The following is a 15,575-nucleotide window of genomic DNA, read 5'->3' as shown; positions in this document are numbered from 1 at the left end:
GGTTCCAATAATGAAACACTACAATGTTCTCAGCAGCCTGTCTTCTCAGTGAGCTGTGTCGTAGGATTCACCCACACCAACATCATTTCAAATAATCATAAAACAGTGGATTTCAAGAGACGTAGAAATATTTGAGAAAGTGGTCTCTGAAATCAGATTATCAATTAGCTCTCCATCCAAGGTGCCAAGGAGAGCCAGCTTTACTGTCATTTATCACCAGCTTCTAGAAATCCCAAAAGGCACCACAGGTCCCAGGAAGAGAATATAACTAATAATTCAAATGAGAAGCATCCTTATGCAATGGAAAGGCAATGGAGGTGCGTCATATGTCAAAAAGCAAGGATATTAAAAGTGCAGAATGCTACTAACTTTAGACTAAATATTAAGATCGTGAAAACCAAATCGAAGGTCATTCCAAGTTGTTTGCCTCAGACCTGGAGGCTGGTTATTATTTCACGTGCTCTACTGTAGAATTAATAGAAAGTTTTAGAAGTAGGAAAAAAAAAAAAAACTAACCTTAAGGTTATCAAAGGTTTTGACAGTCTGCGCCAAGTCACTGACATTCCCTGATGACGCTGTCCCCTGTCCCCTAGGGCCTGAGGACACCTGTGAGCCGTCAGTGACCTCAAAGCCAGAAAGCAAGGCCTCTGCACAGCTGCAGCGAGACTCCTTGGCTCTCTGACCCGGTATCAGGTATGTCTTCAAACCTATGATGGATAAAAGTTACAGTCAGCACAGATTGAAAGCACCGTCTGTTGAAACGCAGCTCCGTCTTGCTCTCTGGGGAGGACTCACTCCTGGAAAGTTGAGAGTAAAGGGAAAATGTGAATAGGTCATAGTTTACGACGGACGTTCACGATCTCTCCGGAGAGATGCGGCCTCGGGGAGACCGTGGGCCCCCAAGACACACCAGTTACCCATGTTACGTTTTCTTGGAGTAATGGCTGCATGTGTCATGTTTTACCTTCAGGGTTAAAATAAGCATTAAAAAGTTCCCCCATAAAAGGGTCCCAGGACCTCCCTGTGAAGGCAGCAAAGCAGATTGGTTGACCCTAGACACTGCTTGGGTTTATTTCCATCTGTGAATACCAGTCCAGTGAGTAACTTCATAACGGTCAGTCTAGACGTCATGGTAGCCTCCAGTAGTGACCATCTTACCTGTGTCAGAGGCTAAAAAACTACCCCGACAAACAAGACCCTACCGTGGACCAACAGGCCATTAAAACCTCCCCAGACTCAGAGCTGTTGAGCATCTATTTCCTGTTGGATTCAAACACTCACTCCACGAACATTCAGCTTTTGTTAAGCTGAGGTCCGCATGCATTTTATTGTCTCACAAAATCCCCCATATAGAAAAAAAAAAAAGGTGGTCAAAAGGACACTTGACCTGTATCTTTACAATTCTCCCTCGAGGCTGAACTAACACCCGGATCCACGCTGTGCTGTATGGAGCTGTGAATAGGTGGGTGGATCCTGCCCCAGGAATCTGCTGGGAAGATGGCAAAGGGGCAGCTTTTCCAGAAAGAGCCCAAGGAATTTTTGAAAAAGAAGCAAACTTTATTCAAAGAAATCCATCCTTTGACTTCACTGGAATTTAACCAGATGGCAAATGTATCGGAAGGAGGGACGATGTAATTTAACATTTAAATAACATTTATTTCAGGCCTGGTGTATGCCACACACCGAGAATAAAATGATGAACAAAGCAGGGTCCCTTCTTTTTTTTTTTTTTTTTTTATTTGAGATGGAGTCTCACTCTGTCACCCAGGATGGAGTGCAATGGTGCGATCTCAGCTCATTGCAGCCTCTACCTCCTGGGTTCAAGCAATTCTCCTGACTCAGCCTCCTGAGCAGCTGGGATTACAGGTGTCCACCACCACGCCTGGCTAATTTTTGTATTTGTAGTAGACAGGGTTTCTCCATGTTGGCCAGACTGGTCTAGAACTCCTGGCCTCAAGTGATCTGCCCACCTTGGCCTCCCAAAGATGACGGGTGTGAGCCACTGCACCCGGTCACAGGGACCCTTCTTGAAGGGTTTAAGCTCCAATTTCAGGTCGTGAAGGGTGTGGCACGGAAAGATGCCATCAAGAGGCGACGTGTCTACGACACTGATCGACTCTGGCTTCTTACACTGGGTACATATTTGGTCAGCACTTTAAAATTAATTCATCAGAAACCTAGGGACTACTTCATCAATAATCCCGAATCATTTTATAAATATGGCCCCATCTCATCACTTCACCTCCCTCTCTCCTTGTAAAAATACTACATGGCTTATCTTTTTAAGTCAACTGCTCTGAGAATTTGCCAAGAGTCCTGGAAACACGTAAAGACAGCCTAGAGCGTAGCCAGGTCTTAGCTGAGAATCAAAAGACTTAGATATTTTTAGATGTCAACTGGCCCCAAGAAACTCTTCATGTTTTGTTTTGTTTTTCATTTAGAGATAGGGTCTTGCTCTGTTGCCCAGGCTGGAGTGCAGTGGTGCAACCATGGCTCCCTACAGCCTCCACCTCCTATAGCCTCAGCCTCCTGAGTAGCTGGGACTACAGACGTCCACCACTATGCTCAGCTCTTTCTTTCTTTCTTCTTTTGAGATGGGGTCTCACTGTGTTGGCCAGGCTGGTCTCGAACTCCTAGGCTCAAGTGATCCACCCACCTTGGCCTCCCAAAGTGCTGGGATTGCAGGTATGAGCCACCACACCTCCTGTGGGCATCTTCAGCTGGAAGAATGGCCACTGAAGCCGTGGAGCCACCTCTCCCGTAAACATCTTATCATGCAAAGGAAAAACAAGATGCTGAATATTCTTTTTTTTTTTTGAGACAGAGTCTCGCTCTGTTGCCCAGGCTGGAGTGCAGTGGCATGATCTAGGCTCACTGCAACCTCTGCCTCCCGGGTTCAAGCACCTGGTCCAATGGAAATCTTTCACTCTTACTTAGGTGCTGAACTTTTGTGCATTTTTTTCTCCAACAAAAACCCACATCCCAATTTATGTACAGGATCAATCACGGCTGTAACATGTATACACTGAAATGGAAACGTGAACCGGAATACAACGTAGGAGTGAAGGCGTCTTTATACTAATTTCTCGGACCTGTCCCAGGCGACACCGGACTGACTTTGTCATTTTACTTTGCCAGAGTTAAAAAATGCAACCTATGTGGACTCAAGAGAGGACAGTGAGCTGGCAGGGCTTATTCCCGCCTTAATCAAAGAAGTACACGCGAGAAGTCCTGTCCTAGGGCTGCTCCTGTCCTGGGGCTGCTCCTGGTCTCCTTCCCATGACTCCTGAGTGTGGCCCACAAGTCACCAGGTGGCAGGGTGGTGACAGGAGCCACTGACAGCCAGTGTGACTGTGGATGGCCACTCTGGAGACCGCAGTCCCCACATACTGAGAGAGGAAGGACATTTTTTTGGTGGGAGGTAGGAAAAGTTGCGGCTGAAGGGTGAGGTTTTCCATTATGTCTGTGGCTGGCCCTGCAAGGTGCTGTTGGCTCAGGGTGCCCCTGCCTGAGGCTATGGCTCCCCATGCACAAGGGCTACCCTGGAAGCATGAACTGGGCTGCCTCTCAAACCCAGGAGGGGGCCCTCGCCCAGGTGACTGCACACCTGCTCCCTGTGTGGCTGCGGGGGGGACTGTAGGAGAAAGTCAAGATGGCCGCTCCTGGAAGTGCGTGGCAACTGAAGCCGAGAGAGGCTGAGCAGGGAGGCCTGAAGAGCCGGAGCACGACGGGACAGCCAGCGCATTCACAGCACTCAGCACGGCAGTCCACGGGGAGCACGGAGCAGGGGGCACCCCACAGTAGCATGGAGCAGCAGCGGCGGCCTCTGCTCACAAGCCGGGCACGTGCCTCAAGCACATCTCCAACATCTGCTGTTGCTTTTTTGTACTGGGATTACTGAGTCACTCTGAATTTATCAAACATTTATTAAGCACTTCCTGTTTACTACACACTGATGGGTGCAGGGACGATGTGTGACTATTTTGGCCGAGATCATGACCCGTGTGGAGCCCATTACCTGAAGAGGGGCCAAGAGGACAAGCAGGTATGACTATGACGTGTGCCAAGTCTCATGACGAGGAAGGAGGGGTGCTCCAGGAAGCGCAGGAGGGGGCATCTTGAGAAGCCTCGGGAAGGAAGGGGCTGTGGCTCGAATGTGTCCCCTCCAAAGTTCAGGCGTTGTGGAGTGAGAGTCTTAAGGAAGCAGGGCTTTAAGAGGTGACGAGGCTAGGAGGGCTCTTTCCCTGCGATGGGATCAGGCGCCTGCGTAAAGGGGCTTGCTGCAAGGGGTTCTCTCGCTTGCCCTCCCGTTTTCTTCTCCCTTCCAGAAGATGCAGCCCTCCCCAGACACCTGAACCTGCTGGTGCCTTGATCTTGGACTTCCCAGCCTCTTGAAGCATGAGGACATAAATTTCCGTGCTGTATCAATTACCCAGCCTATGCTGTTCTGTTATTGCTTCACAAGCAGATGGAGACAGACGGATCAGCACCCTCCACACAGAGAACTGAAAGACGGGGCGAGGTCAGCCCGGCAATAGCAAACCAGGCCAGGGGCGGGGGTGGCTGACACCAGGCAGGGGGTTACTAGAACAGGTCATGAAAGGCCCTCTACAGAGGTGGCCTGCAGCAGGCATAGCTAAAGGATGGCTTGGAGCTCAGTGTGGCTGGAGCAGAGAATGTGTGCAGGGAATGGCCAGGGCTGAGCCACAGCACCTGTGCATGGCACTGTGTGGGCCATCCTGGGAAGCCTCCATCCTGGGGACACTGGCAGCAGGGGGGCGGGAGCAGGAGGAAGAGCCACATAGGAGGCATGAGGCGTAGGACGAGCCAGGGAGCCGGTGGAAATGCCAGCCACAGCGGGTGGGAAGTTGGGAGGCACGGGAGTCAGGAAATAATGGTGGAAACGGGAAACCTACTCCCCACAAACTGCTGGCCAAGAGGTAAGGCTCCCATTACAAGCAACCAAGCGTGATGGGCGAGGGCCTGGCTGCTGGAGCGGGCCTCGGAGTCAGGTCCAGGTCCGCCCCCTAATCCCGTGATCTAAGTGAGCTGCTTCATGTCTGCCTCTCAGTTTCCTCATCTCTAAGAGGAGGACGGGAGCAGGGCTTACCCCACGGCTCGCATGTGAGGCTTAAATGATCAACAGGCACACAGCCTCTACTCCCAGCACGCAGCAAGCACTCGACATTAGCTGTGATTATTGACGTGGTGTTTGATCTGTGTTCACTGGAATCTTTTTCATGCACCTTCTATGTACAAAAGCATTTGCAAAACTGTTAAATCAATAACTGCTCCTGATTTGTTTCTGACTTGAGTTTTTCTTTAGGAAGCGCTGAATGACCAACCCGTAGTGATAACATGATCCTACTAGTGCTACAAAGGTCAAACACACCTCCGTGTCCACAACGAGCAAAATCGGGAAATAAATTATCTTTTTATTTATGCTTCAATATGGAAAGCTAAATTTAAAGTGAAACCTTTTGTCAGAACCAGAGGGTTATCATCCTGACAGCTAAGGCAGAGCTCAGCTGCCTGATCACAAATGCCTGAGAAATACATCAGGACAGGTTACTGAGTTCAAGCCCAGCGAAGGTCTTAAGTTAGGAGACTCTGCAGGCGACATGATTTAATGAATAACCACACACATGGACCCTGGGGTCCAAGTTCATTACAATGGCTCTTCTGCAGCAGAAGATCCAAAAAAAAAGGCAGCTAAATGACTTCAGTATAGCTTAAACAGGAGAACAATTAATATGATTTCTTATATTCTTTCCTGGTTATCCATTGATTTTAAACCTCAACAACAGTGATGCCTTTTATCAGCTTAATTTTACAAAGGCTACAGAGAGGGGTGGGCATTTCCTAATGGGCTCCTGTCTGACGGGGGAATTTGTCTATGGCTGCGTGCGTGGAGGAGGTTAACGCAGTTAACGTTCTTAAGTATTCTTAAGTATAGCGTCACTTCTTTGAAAACTAAAACTGCACTTTGCACATAGTGGTGATCAGGTTTGGTGACCCAAGTATAGGAAGAGTGACTGACAAAGCCCATTTTGGAAAAGAGTGATGGGCGAGGCCCATTTCTGACCTCATTTGTCCTGGTCTCTTTCTGTGGGATTCATGCCTTGGACTGAGATACTCAGCCACCAAGAGTCAAGGACCTGACTGCCAACTCAACAGAAAGAAAAAAACAGCCAGACACAGGGGTCACACCTGTGACCCTGGCACTCTCGGAGGCCAACACAGGAGGATCACTTGAGCCCAGGAGTTTGAGACCAGCCTGGACAACATAGCGAGATCTCATCTCTATAAAAAATTTAAAAATCAGCTGGGTGTGGTGGCACCTGTGGTCCCAGCTACCCAGGAGGCTAAGATGGGAGGATCACTTGAGCCCAGGAGGTTGAGGCTGCAGTGAGCTGTGACTGCACCACTGCATTCCAGCGTGGGCAAGAGAGCGAGACCCTGTCTCAAAAAAAAAGAAAAAAAGAAAAACAAGCCAGGTGTGGCAGCACACGCCTGTAAATCCCAGCTACTTGGGAGGCTGAGGCAGGAGAATCGCTTAAACTTGAGAGGCGGAGGTTGCAGTAAGCTGAGATCGCGCCATTGCACTTCAGCCTGGGCAACAAGAGTGAAACTCCGTCTCAAAAAAAAAAAGAAAGAAAAAGAAAAAGAAGAAAAGAAAAACAAGAAAGAGAAGAATAATCAGGAAGGAAAGAATGTTTTCAGACATGACTTTGGGAGCCAGCCACATAGCATAACAAATGCCTAGAAGCTTACGTCACTTATGACTTAAAACAATAAACAGAAAAGAGGCAATCAGCTTGGGCTGGTTCAGAAACATTCCAAAAACGTCTTTCACTTTGCATCGCATTCTTCCTCACGACTAGGTCGGAAACGACCAAGCCGCATGAGAGTTATTTAAACTAAACTGTAATCAGCCAATAAGAAAAATAAAGATAAAAAATACTCCTAATCTACCAAATAGCCAAAGCCTATGGAGTTATAGATATATTTTATAATTATCTATTCTTCCTGCGTAAGAAGAACAAAAGTTTTGGTACAAAAGAGGGTATTTTTCACATGTTAACATTAAAATGCTCTCCGGTGGGGTGTAAGTCCTTCCTACTCACATGTACAATAAATAATCATAAGAACTGATTTGTTCTGGTTGTCCCAATATTTGATGATAAATCGCAAGTTCCTACCACAAATGGCTGCTGGTGAAACTTAACCTCTTCTTAACAAATGAAGTCCCAGGCCAGGCGTGGTAGCTCACGCCTGTAATCCCAGCACTTGGGGAGGCCGAGACGGGAGGATCAGTTGAGCTCAGGAGTTTGAGACCAGCCTGGCCAACATGGCGAAATCCCGTCTCTACTAAAAATACAAAAATTAACCGGGCGTGGTGGCACATGCCTGTAATCCCAGCTACTCAGGAAGTTCAGGCAGGAGAACTGCTTGAACCCAGGAGGTGCAGGTTGCAGTCAGCCGAGATCACACCATTGCACTCCAGCCTGAGCGACACAGTGAGACTTTGTCTCCAAAAAAAAAAAAAAAGAAGTCCCAAATAATAAAATATGAGATGGATTTATGGAAGAAAGTGAAAGAAACAAAGGGTAGGCACCTTGCCTGTTTAATTTGATCTTCTGCTTAACCAAAAAAATTTTTTTTTTGTTTTTTTTGAGACAGAGTCTAGCTCTGTTGCCCAGGCTGGAGTGTAGTGGCGTGATCTCAGCTCACTGCAACCTCCGCCTCCTGGGTTCAAGGAATTCTCCTGCCTCAGCCTCCTGAGTAGCTGGAATTACAGGTGTGCACCACCATGCCTGGCTAATTTTTGTGTTTTTAGCAGAGACACGGTTTTGCCATGCTGGACAGGCTGGTCTCAAACTCCTGACCTCAAGTGATCCGCCTGCCTCTGTCTCCCAAAGTGCTGGGATTAAAGGCGTGAGCCACCACACCCAGCCAGAAAACAAAATTTTAGAGTGTGTGCATGCATATTCTCTCTCTCTCTCCCTCCTGCTTCCCCACCCCTGCTTCTAAACAGGTACTTTCTATACCCAGCTTCCCAGTCTCTCTCAGTAATGGCTAAACAGCTGCCATCACAGCCAAAAGGGAATGACAGGCATCCCCCGAGTGACTACATTCCCCTGTTTAGGCTTTTTTTTTTTTTTTTTTTTTTTTTGAGACAGAGTCTTACCTTGTAGCCCAGGCTGGAGTGCAGTGGCTCCCTCAGCTCACTGCAAGCTCTGCCTCCCGGGTTCATGCCATTCTCCTGCCTCAGCCTCCCAAGTAGCTGGGACTACAGGCACCCACCACCATGCCTGGCTGATTTTTTGTGTATTTTTAGTAGAGACGGGGTTTCACTGTGTTAGTCAGGATGGTCTCAATCTCCTGACCTCATGATCCGCCCACCTCGGCCTCCCAAAGTGCTGGGATTACAGGCGTGAGCCACCACACCTGGCCTGGCTTCTTATCTTCTGTATTCTGCGTTAATAAATGCCCCACTGCTAAATGCTACATTTCAGAATGCTAACACAGGGAGAGTCCAGGAGTCCACACACTTCAGAGACCCTCGCCTCCCACCTCTAAGAAACCTCTTGAATTAGGGTTTACTAGCACGAGCCTTCACAAAGACTGTAGAAATGAGTCTCTGAGAGAGGACACCCAGCACACCCAGCACATCTGGCACATCCGGCACATCAGCGAACAGCCCACCAGCTGCTATCTCTGTCATTCATTTGCTCATTCGCTCACTCACGCACCCAGCAAACTAAATGTTTACTGAGTACTTACCGAAGGTTAGGATCTGGGCTAAGGGTTGAAAGAAATAAATAGGTTAAAGAAAAAAAGCAACCTTGGTGGCTTTCACTTCAATGCTTGACCTCAGTTCCCTTGTCTAGATAATGGAAATACTGGCCGGCGCGGTGGCTCACGCCTGTAATCCCAGGACTTTGAGAGGCCGAGGTGGGCCGATCACTTGAGGTCAGGAGTTCAAGACCAGCTTGGCCAACATGGCAAAACCCTGTCTCTACTAAAAATACAAAAATTAGCCAGGTGTGGTGGCAGGCGCCTGTAGTCCCAGCTACTCAGGAGGCTGAGGCAGGAAAATCTCTCGAAACCAGGAGGCAGAGGTGGCAGATGGCCGAGATCGCACCACTGCACACCGGCCTGGGTGACAGAATGAGACCCTGTCTCAGAAATAAAAAGAAAAAGAAAATGAAAATGCTGTGATATGATGGTCATACCACAGCACAGGGCTGTTGTGAGGATTAAATGACTTGACTCATGTAAAAAAGGGAAAGACAGTGAAAAAGGGAAAGACAGTGCTTGTCCTGAGAACAGCTGTGAATGTGAGGACAGTGAGTGAGTGATGATCTGGACCCACAAGTAGAGAGAGTCACACGCATTCAAGTCCAAGTGTCTATGGGCTGTTCAGAAGCAACAAACGGCACTTCGACAATGAGATGCAGACAACAAAATGGAAATGAAGGTCTGCAATAACTCTTAAGAATGCTGTAATAGGGCAGAGTTTAAATAATGGGAAGAGGCTATGAAACGAGAGCTGGGGAAAGATACCAGAACTGAAACCGACCACCAGCTGATCAGCTTTTATTGGTGAAATGACAGCACCAAATGCACCAGATGCCACAGACGGGAGGGAGGGGGATGGGTCACGTCTGCAGAGGGACGGGGTCGGGTCACATCTGCAGCAGGGACGGGGGCTCCCAGACCGCGCTCTTGTGCCTAGAGAGCTAACAGCTCATCTGTAGTTTTCTAAGAGGTGCTGATTCAAGCACAGAATGTAGAGGATGAAAAATAGATTATAGAAAGAAGAGAAATGAAAAACCAAATTTAAAATCTGAGACTAGGTAGCCACTAAATACTTGAAAACAAAAAAAGGAATACATTGAAAATGGAAATAAAGCTGTATGATGTTTAGTGAAAGAAGCCAGTCCCAAAAGGCCACGAACTACGTGATCCCCTTTATATGAAATGTCTGGCATAGGGAGATCTGTAGACACAGAAAGCAGATGAGTGGCTGCCATGGGTTTAGGAGAGAGAGGGTGTGACTGCTAAATGGATGCAAGGTTACTTTCTGGGGTGATGAAAATGTAAAATTAGGTTATGGTGATGGTTGCACAACACCATGAATACACTAAAAACCACTGAATTGTACACTTGAGAGGGTGAATTGCATTGTATGTGAATTATACTTCAATAAAGCTGTTTTGTTTTTGAAAAAGAAAAGGAAGCTGGGTGTGGTGGTGCATTTTTGTGGTCTCAGCTACTTGGGAGGCTGAGGCAGGAGGATTGCTTGAGCCCAGGAAGTGAAGGCTGCAGAGAGCTATGACTGTGTCACTATTCTCCAGCCTAGGTGACAGGGTGAGACCCTGTCTCAAATAATAATATTAATAATACAATAAAATAAACTAAATACAGTAATGTGAACATCAACAAGGTGCAATAATTCTAAGATTTAGAGAAGAAATAAAATAAAGCTGGGAAGAAATACACCCTCCCTGAGATTACAAGGTAGAGTGAGCAGCAGCAGGTAAACGAAAAATATTAAACGCTTAGAAATAGATAATATGGGCCAGGCATGGTGGCTCACACCTGTAATCCCAGCACTTTGGGAGGCTGAGGTGTGGGATCACTCGAGGTCAGGAGTTCAGGACCAGCCTGACCAACACGGTAAAGCCCTGTCTCTACTGAAAATAGGAAAATTAGCCAGGCGTGGTGGTGCATGCCTGTAATCCCAGCTACTCGGGAGGCTGAGGCAGGAGGATCACTTGAACCCAGGAGGCAGAGGTTGCAGTGAGCCAAGATCGCGCCATTGCACTCCAGCCTGGGCAGTAGCGTGAAACTCCTTCTCAAAAAAAAAAAAAAAAAAGATAATGTGGTAGATCTAGGGCAGAAAAACATGTAAGTCAAGAATAAAGCCAAATAACCTTGAAGAACTAAAAATTCAACGTGGCAAGAGTTCAGAAGTCTGGGAGAGATTAAATAAAACAAAACAAAAGAAAATTTGACCTACATGAAATAGCTCCAAGAATCATCCAATTTGCAGCTCTCACTATTGTAGTCCAACCTAAAACTGCTGGGCCGACACCCACATTGTCTTCTTCGAGCACAAACACACTTCTCCTGCAGCAGGGGTAGCCCGCACAGCATGGTGAGCCCAGCCACATCCGCACGCCGGACGCTTGGCCACAAAAACGCAGAAGCGGCCACTGTCCTTGCCTGGAACACAGTTTGGCCTTTTCATCCAGGAGGAGATTTACTTGCAAAGGCATTTTCTTCTGACCCACAGGTGGTTATACCTTCACTGACACCTCCTGTGGGCATCGTCAGCTGGAAGAAAGGCCACCGAGGCTGCAGGGCCACCTCTCCCGTAAACATCATATCATGCAAAGGAAAACCTCTAAGATGCTGAATATTCTTTCTTTTTTTTTTTTTTTTTTTTTTGAGATGGATTCTCACTCTGTTGCCCAAGCTGGAGTGCAGTGGCATGATCTCGACTCATTGCAACCTCTGCCTCCTGGGTTCAAGCGATTCTCCTGCCTCACCCTCCTGAGTAGCTGGGATTACAGGCACCTGCCACCATGCCCGGCTAATTTTTGTATTTTTAATAGAGACGGGGTTTCACCATGTTGGCCAGGCTGGTCTTGAACTCCTGACCTCAAGTGATCTGCCCGCCTTGGCCTCCCAAAGTGCTGGGATTACAGGTGTGAGCCACCGCGCCCGGCTGATGCTGAACATTCGTGACTAACCTTCCGTGGGAGCAGTCATGCCACTGCCTTCACCACCTGTTGCTTCCTGGAAATGTTGATCCAGGCTCCTGGCTCTCTCCCAGATCATATTTGCAGCACAGGCACATGCTTGCTGTGAATTTCCACACTTGTCAGATCACCCGGTTTTCAACTTGTTTTCCAGTTTTCTCTCTTTTGAAGAGTATTTTGCACACTGGCTGGGGCAGAGGCTCACAGTTTCCCAGACTGTTTTCTTGTTTACAGAGCACATGCAGACTTGCTTGAGTTATCTAACAGAGAAACCCAGAAACCTCCATTTTCTCCCGAGATATCTCTGCTATCTCTAATTTCACTTCGGCAGCACTGGTGGCTGAAATACTATGGACTATGTATTTTGGACTTTCTTTTTCTGAACTTTTCTGGAAGAATCACAGGTGTGTGTGTGTGTGTGTGTGTGTGTGTGTGTGTGTTTTGTTTTGTTTTTTTAAGAGAAAAGTCTTTCTCTGTCACCCAGGCTGCAGTGCAGTGGCATGATCATGGCTCACTGCAGCCTCCACCTCCTGGGCTCAAGTGATCCTCCCTCCTCAACTTCCCAAGTAGCTGGGATGACACGTGTGCACCACCAAGCCCACCTTTTTTTAAAAAAAATTTTTTTTTGTAGAGATGGAGTCTCACTGTGTTGCCCAGGCTGGGCTTGAACTCCTGGCCTGAAGTGTTCCTCCGGCCTCAGCCTCCCAAAGTGCTGGAATTACAGGCATGAGCCACCGTGCCCAGACTCAGGTATTTTTTAATAACCTCAAGGTGTTGCTACACATTCCACAAGTTGAGAGCGGAGCCACTCTGCCACCCAGGGATGTCCCAGGCTGGGTGATTTGTTCTCCCACTGCACACCGTGCAACTGCCATTTATGCCTTAAGACAATCCCACTGAAGTTGTGGACTCCATGCACAATCAAAACTGAAAGCAAAACCAAGGCAGTGAGTAGTGAGTGCCCAAGCATGAGAGGAAGGGACAAAGGCTGGGTCACCGGCCATCAACACACGGAGAGCTGGCTCATAAAACAGTGACCTGGAGCTTCAGTCAGCTGCCCTCACTCCCAAAAGGGGTGAGGACTCCTCAGAAACTCCCCTGTCTCATGGCAGAAAGCTGAGCTCGGCACAGACCCTGGAAAAACCACTGTTGTCAAAGGAGAGATCGAAGTGGGCAGAAAGCCCAGGAAGGAGGGTTCCAGACTAGTGAAGGTACTAGCCTCAAACAAGACAGCTGGGTACTTAGAAAAGAAGAGATATATGCCAGGCATGGTAGCTCATGCCTGTAATCCCAGCACTTTGGGAGGCCAAGGTAGAAGGATCACTTGAGATCAAGAGTTTGAGACCAGTCTAGCCAACATGGTGAAACGCTGTCTCCACTAAAAACACAAAAATTAACTGGGCATGGTGGCGGGCGCCTGTAATCCCAGCTACTCGGGAGGCTGAGGCACAAGAATCACTTGAACCCAGGAGGCGAAGTGAGCTGAGATCACGCCACTGTACTCCAGCCTGGGCAACAGAGCAAGACTCCATCTTAAAAAAAAAAAAAAGAACTTTCTATGAACTTCCTGTGATGATGGGCACATCCTGTGGCTGTCCAGTTCTGTGGCCTCCAGCCACGTGTGGCTACTGACCACTCGAAATGTAGCTAGTATGAACAAGGAACTAATTTTGTAATGATTTCAATTATAATTTAAATTTTAAACAGCTACATGAGGCCAGCAGCTATGTATTAAGCAGTGAAGATCTACATCCTTCCTTATTGGTGAAAGGAATGAATTGGAAACAGAAAGCTCTTTTTTATCTTTATTAAATAAAGGTGAAGTGGTAAGAACTACTAAAATAAAATGGGTGGGATAAAAGTAAAACTAAATATGAAACTAGTAAGTATTCACTGTTATTTATTATAGATGACATTTAGATGCAAATACAAGAGGCAGAGTACCCTGTATATTAATAGCAGGGATAGCCAATTACAAAGTGGAATAGGCCAGGTGTGGTGGCTCATGTCTGCAATGCCAGCACTTTGAGAGGCTGAGGCGGGTGGATCACTTGAGGCCAGGAGTTTGAGACCAGCCTGGCCAACAAGGTGAAAACCCATCTCTACTAAAAAATACACAAAAAATTAGCCGGGCTTGGTGGCGCATGTCTGTAGTCCCAGCTGCTCGGGAGGCTGAGGCAGGAGAATGGCATGAACCCAGGATGGGGTGAACCTGGGAGGCGGAGCTTGCAGTGAGCTGAGATCACGCCACTGCACTCCAGCCTCGGCGACACAGCGAGACTCCGTCTCAAAAAAAAAAAAAAAAAAGAAAGTGGGATAGAAACAGTTACTCTATCGAACAAAATAGTAGATAATCTTTAAGAATAAAGAAACAAAAGAGCTGGAAACATTTGAACATTTTCAAAAAAAAAACCCTGTATGTGGCATGAGATACTGGTTCACAACTCTAATTTACAGCCTATATAAACACATTAGCTTGACCTTGCTTGACATATATTATTTCTACAAAATGTTTTAAATGTGAATATTTAGAAGATATACCATATTTTCTGCTTTTTATATACTATAAATTTTACTATGTGAGTTTAAAAAGCAGTTGGTAAAACACACCCAAGCGCTCTGATCTTTCACACCCATTAAAAGCAGCACATGTATTAAACACACCACTGCACAATGGGCGTGCCATGGGTGCTCTCCGACTGCATGGGGCTTGAATGTTTAACTAGGCTCGAAGCCACAGTGCTAACAAGATCTGGCAGAGACCGACAAGGCCATGACGGCAGCAGGTGTTTCAGGAAAGGTATTACTCCACCGTCCCTTGCGCTGAAGCCTTAGCCTCAGGCAAATTCATAAACCAGTTAGAACCTAACTCAGGTCACTTTGGCCAATCTCCACTTTCTACCAGCCTCCTCCAGGTCCCTACTGCCTTGGGAGGGGCCCTACCCACCTGCCAACCTATCCCCTCACCATCTACCAGCACCAAGTCTGTGTGAGCACACTGTAGATACACGAGCTCCGTCCCATCTCAGAGCTAGGAGAGGGTCAGAGGCCAAATGCCTGCCCCCTGCTTCCGGGCTCCACCAGCAGCCTGGGAGGCCACCCCCTGCAGCTGACTCATCTGCATACTGAGACTTCCTGACACAAATGGAGGTGACAATATTCGTTCCCCCATCATATCCCAGAAATTCCCTTATCGCCGACATCCATTCTGAGTTTTTACCATGCCTTACACGAGGGCAATTCCAGGCTGAATGGCGGGTCCCAGCACCAGACTCCACTTCATCAGAACACTTCTGTGAGAGTCTTTGAAACGCACGAAATCCCCTTTAGGATCCATAATAACGCCTTCTGGAAACTCGATGGCAAGTCACTCACCCTCAGCCCCAGCAGACCCCGTGGCTCCTTACCTTTCTGTGACATACTTAATTTGCAATGTCCTCTTTTCCATCATGAAATAAAATTAAATTCATGGACAATATAACCTTTAATCACTGAGACCATAAAGGACACCTCCAACGGCTGACTAGCCTCCCCTCAGCCACCTTTGTGCCCAGCCTAAGGGCAGGGTGGCACTGGAGCCTCCATACTTCAAAGGTGGCCACCAGGGCCCATCCCCCTTTCCATGCTTCTCCCTGCCCAGAGAGAACCAGCCTAAGGACAGGTTAAAGACTAAATACAACCAGGCGCGGTGCCTCATGCTTCTAATTCCAGCACTTTGGGAGGCCGAGGTGGGAGGATCACTTGAGGCCAGGAGTTTGAGACCAGCCTGGCCAACATGGTGACACCCCAGCTCTACTAAAA

At 47.6% G+C, this 15,575-nt stretch overlaps 1 protein-coding gene across 3 annotated transcripts in view; it reads right to left on the bottom strand.

Annotated features, from left to right (window-relative positions):
* Window positions 1-15,575, bottom strand: part of ADCY9 (adenylate cyclase 9) — a 151,715-nt gene that overhangs the window by 44,489 nt on the left and 91,651 nt on the right. For all 3 annotated transcript variants that reach the window (XM_055242838.2, XM_055242841.2, XM_063618271.1), the window contains exon 3: window positions 517-707. In XM_055242838.2, the coding sequence (XP_055098813.1) occupies window positions 517-707 (191 nt within the window). The remainder of the gene's footprint in view (window positions 1-516; window positions 708-15,575) is intronic.

The sequence above is a fragment of the Symphalangus syndactylus genome, chromosome 14 (genome assembly GCF_028878055.3).
Source record: "Symphalangus syndactylus isolate Jambi chromosome 14, NHGRI_mSymSyn1-v2.1_pri, whole genome shotgun sequence".
In the NCBI taxonomy this organism is placed as follows: domain Eukaryota; kingdom Metazoa; phylum Chordata; class Mammalia; order Primates; family Hylobatidae; genus Symphalangus; species Symphalangus syndactylus.
Note: the sequence above shows the minus strand (reverse complement) of the source record. Positions and strands in the feature narration are given on the sequence as shown.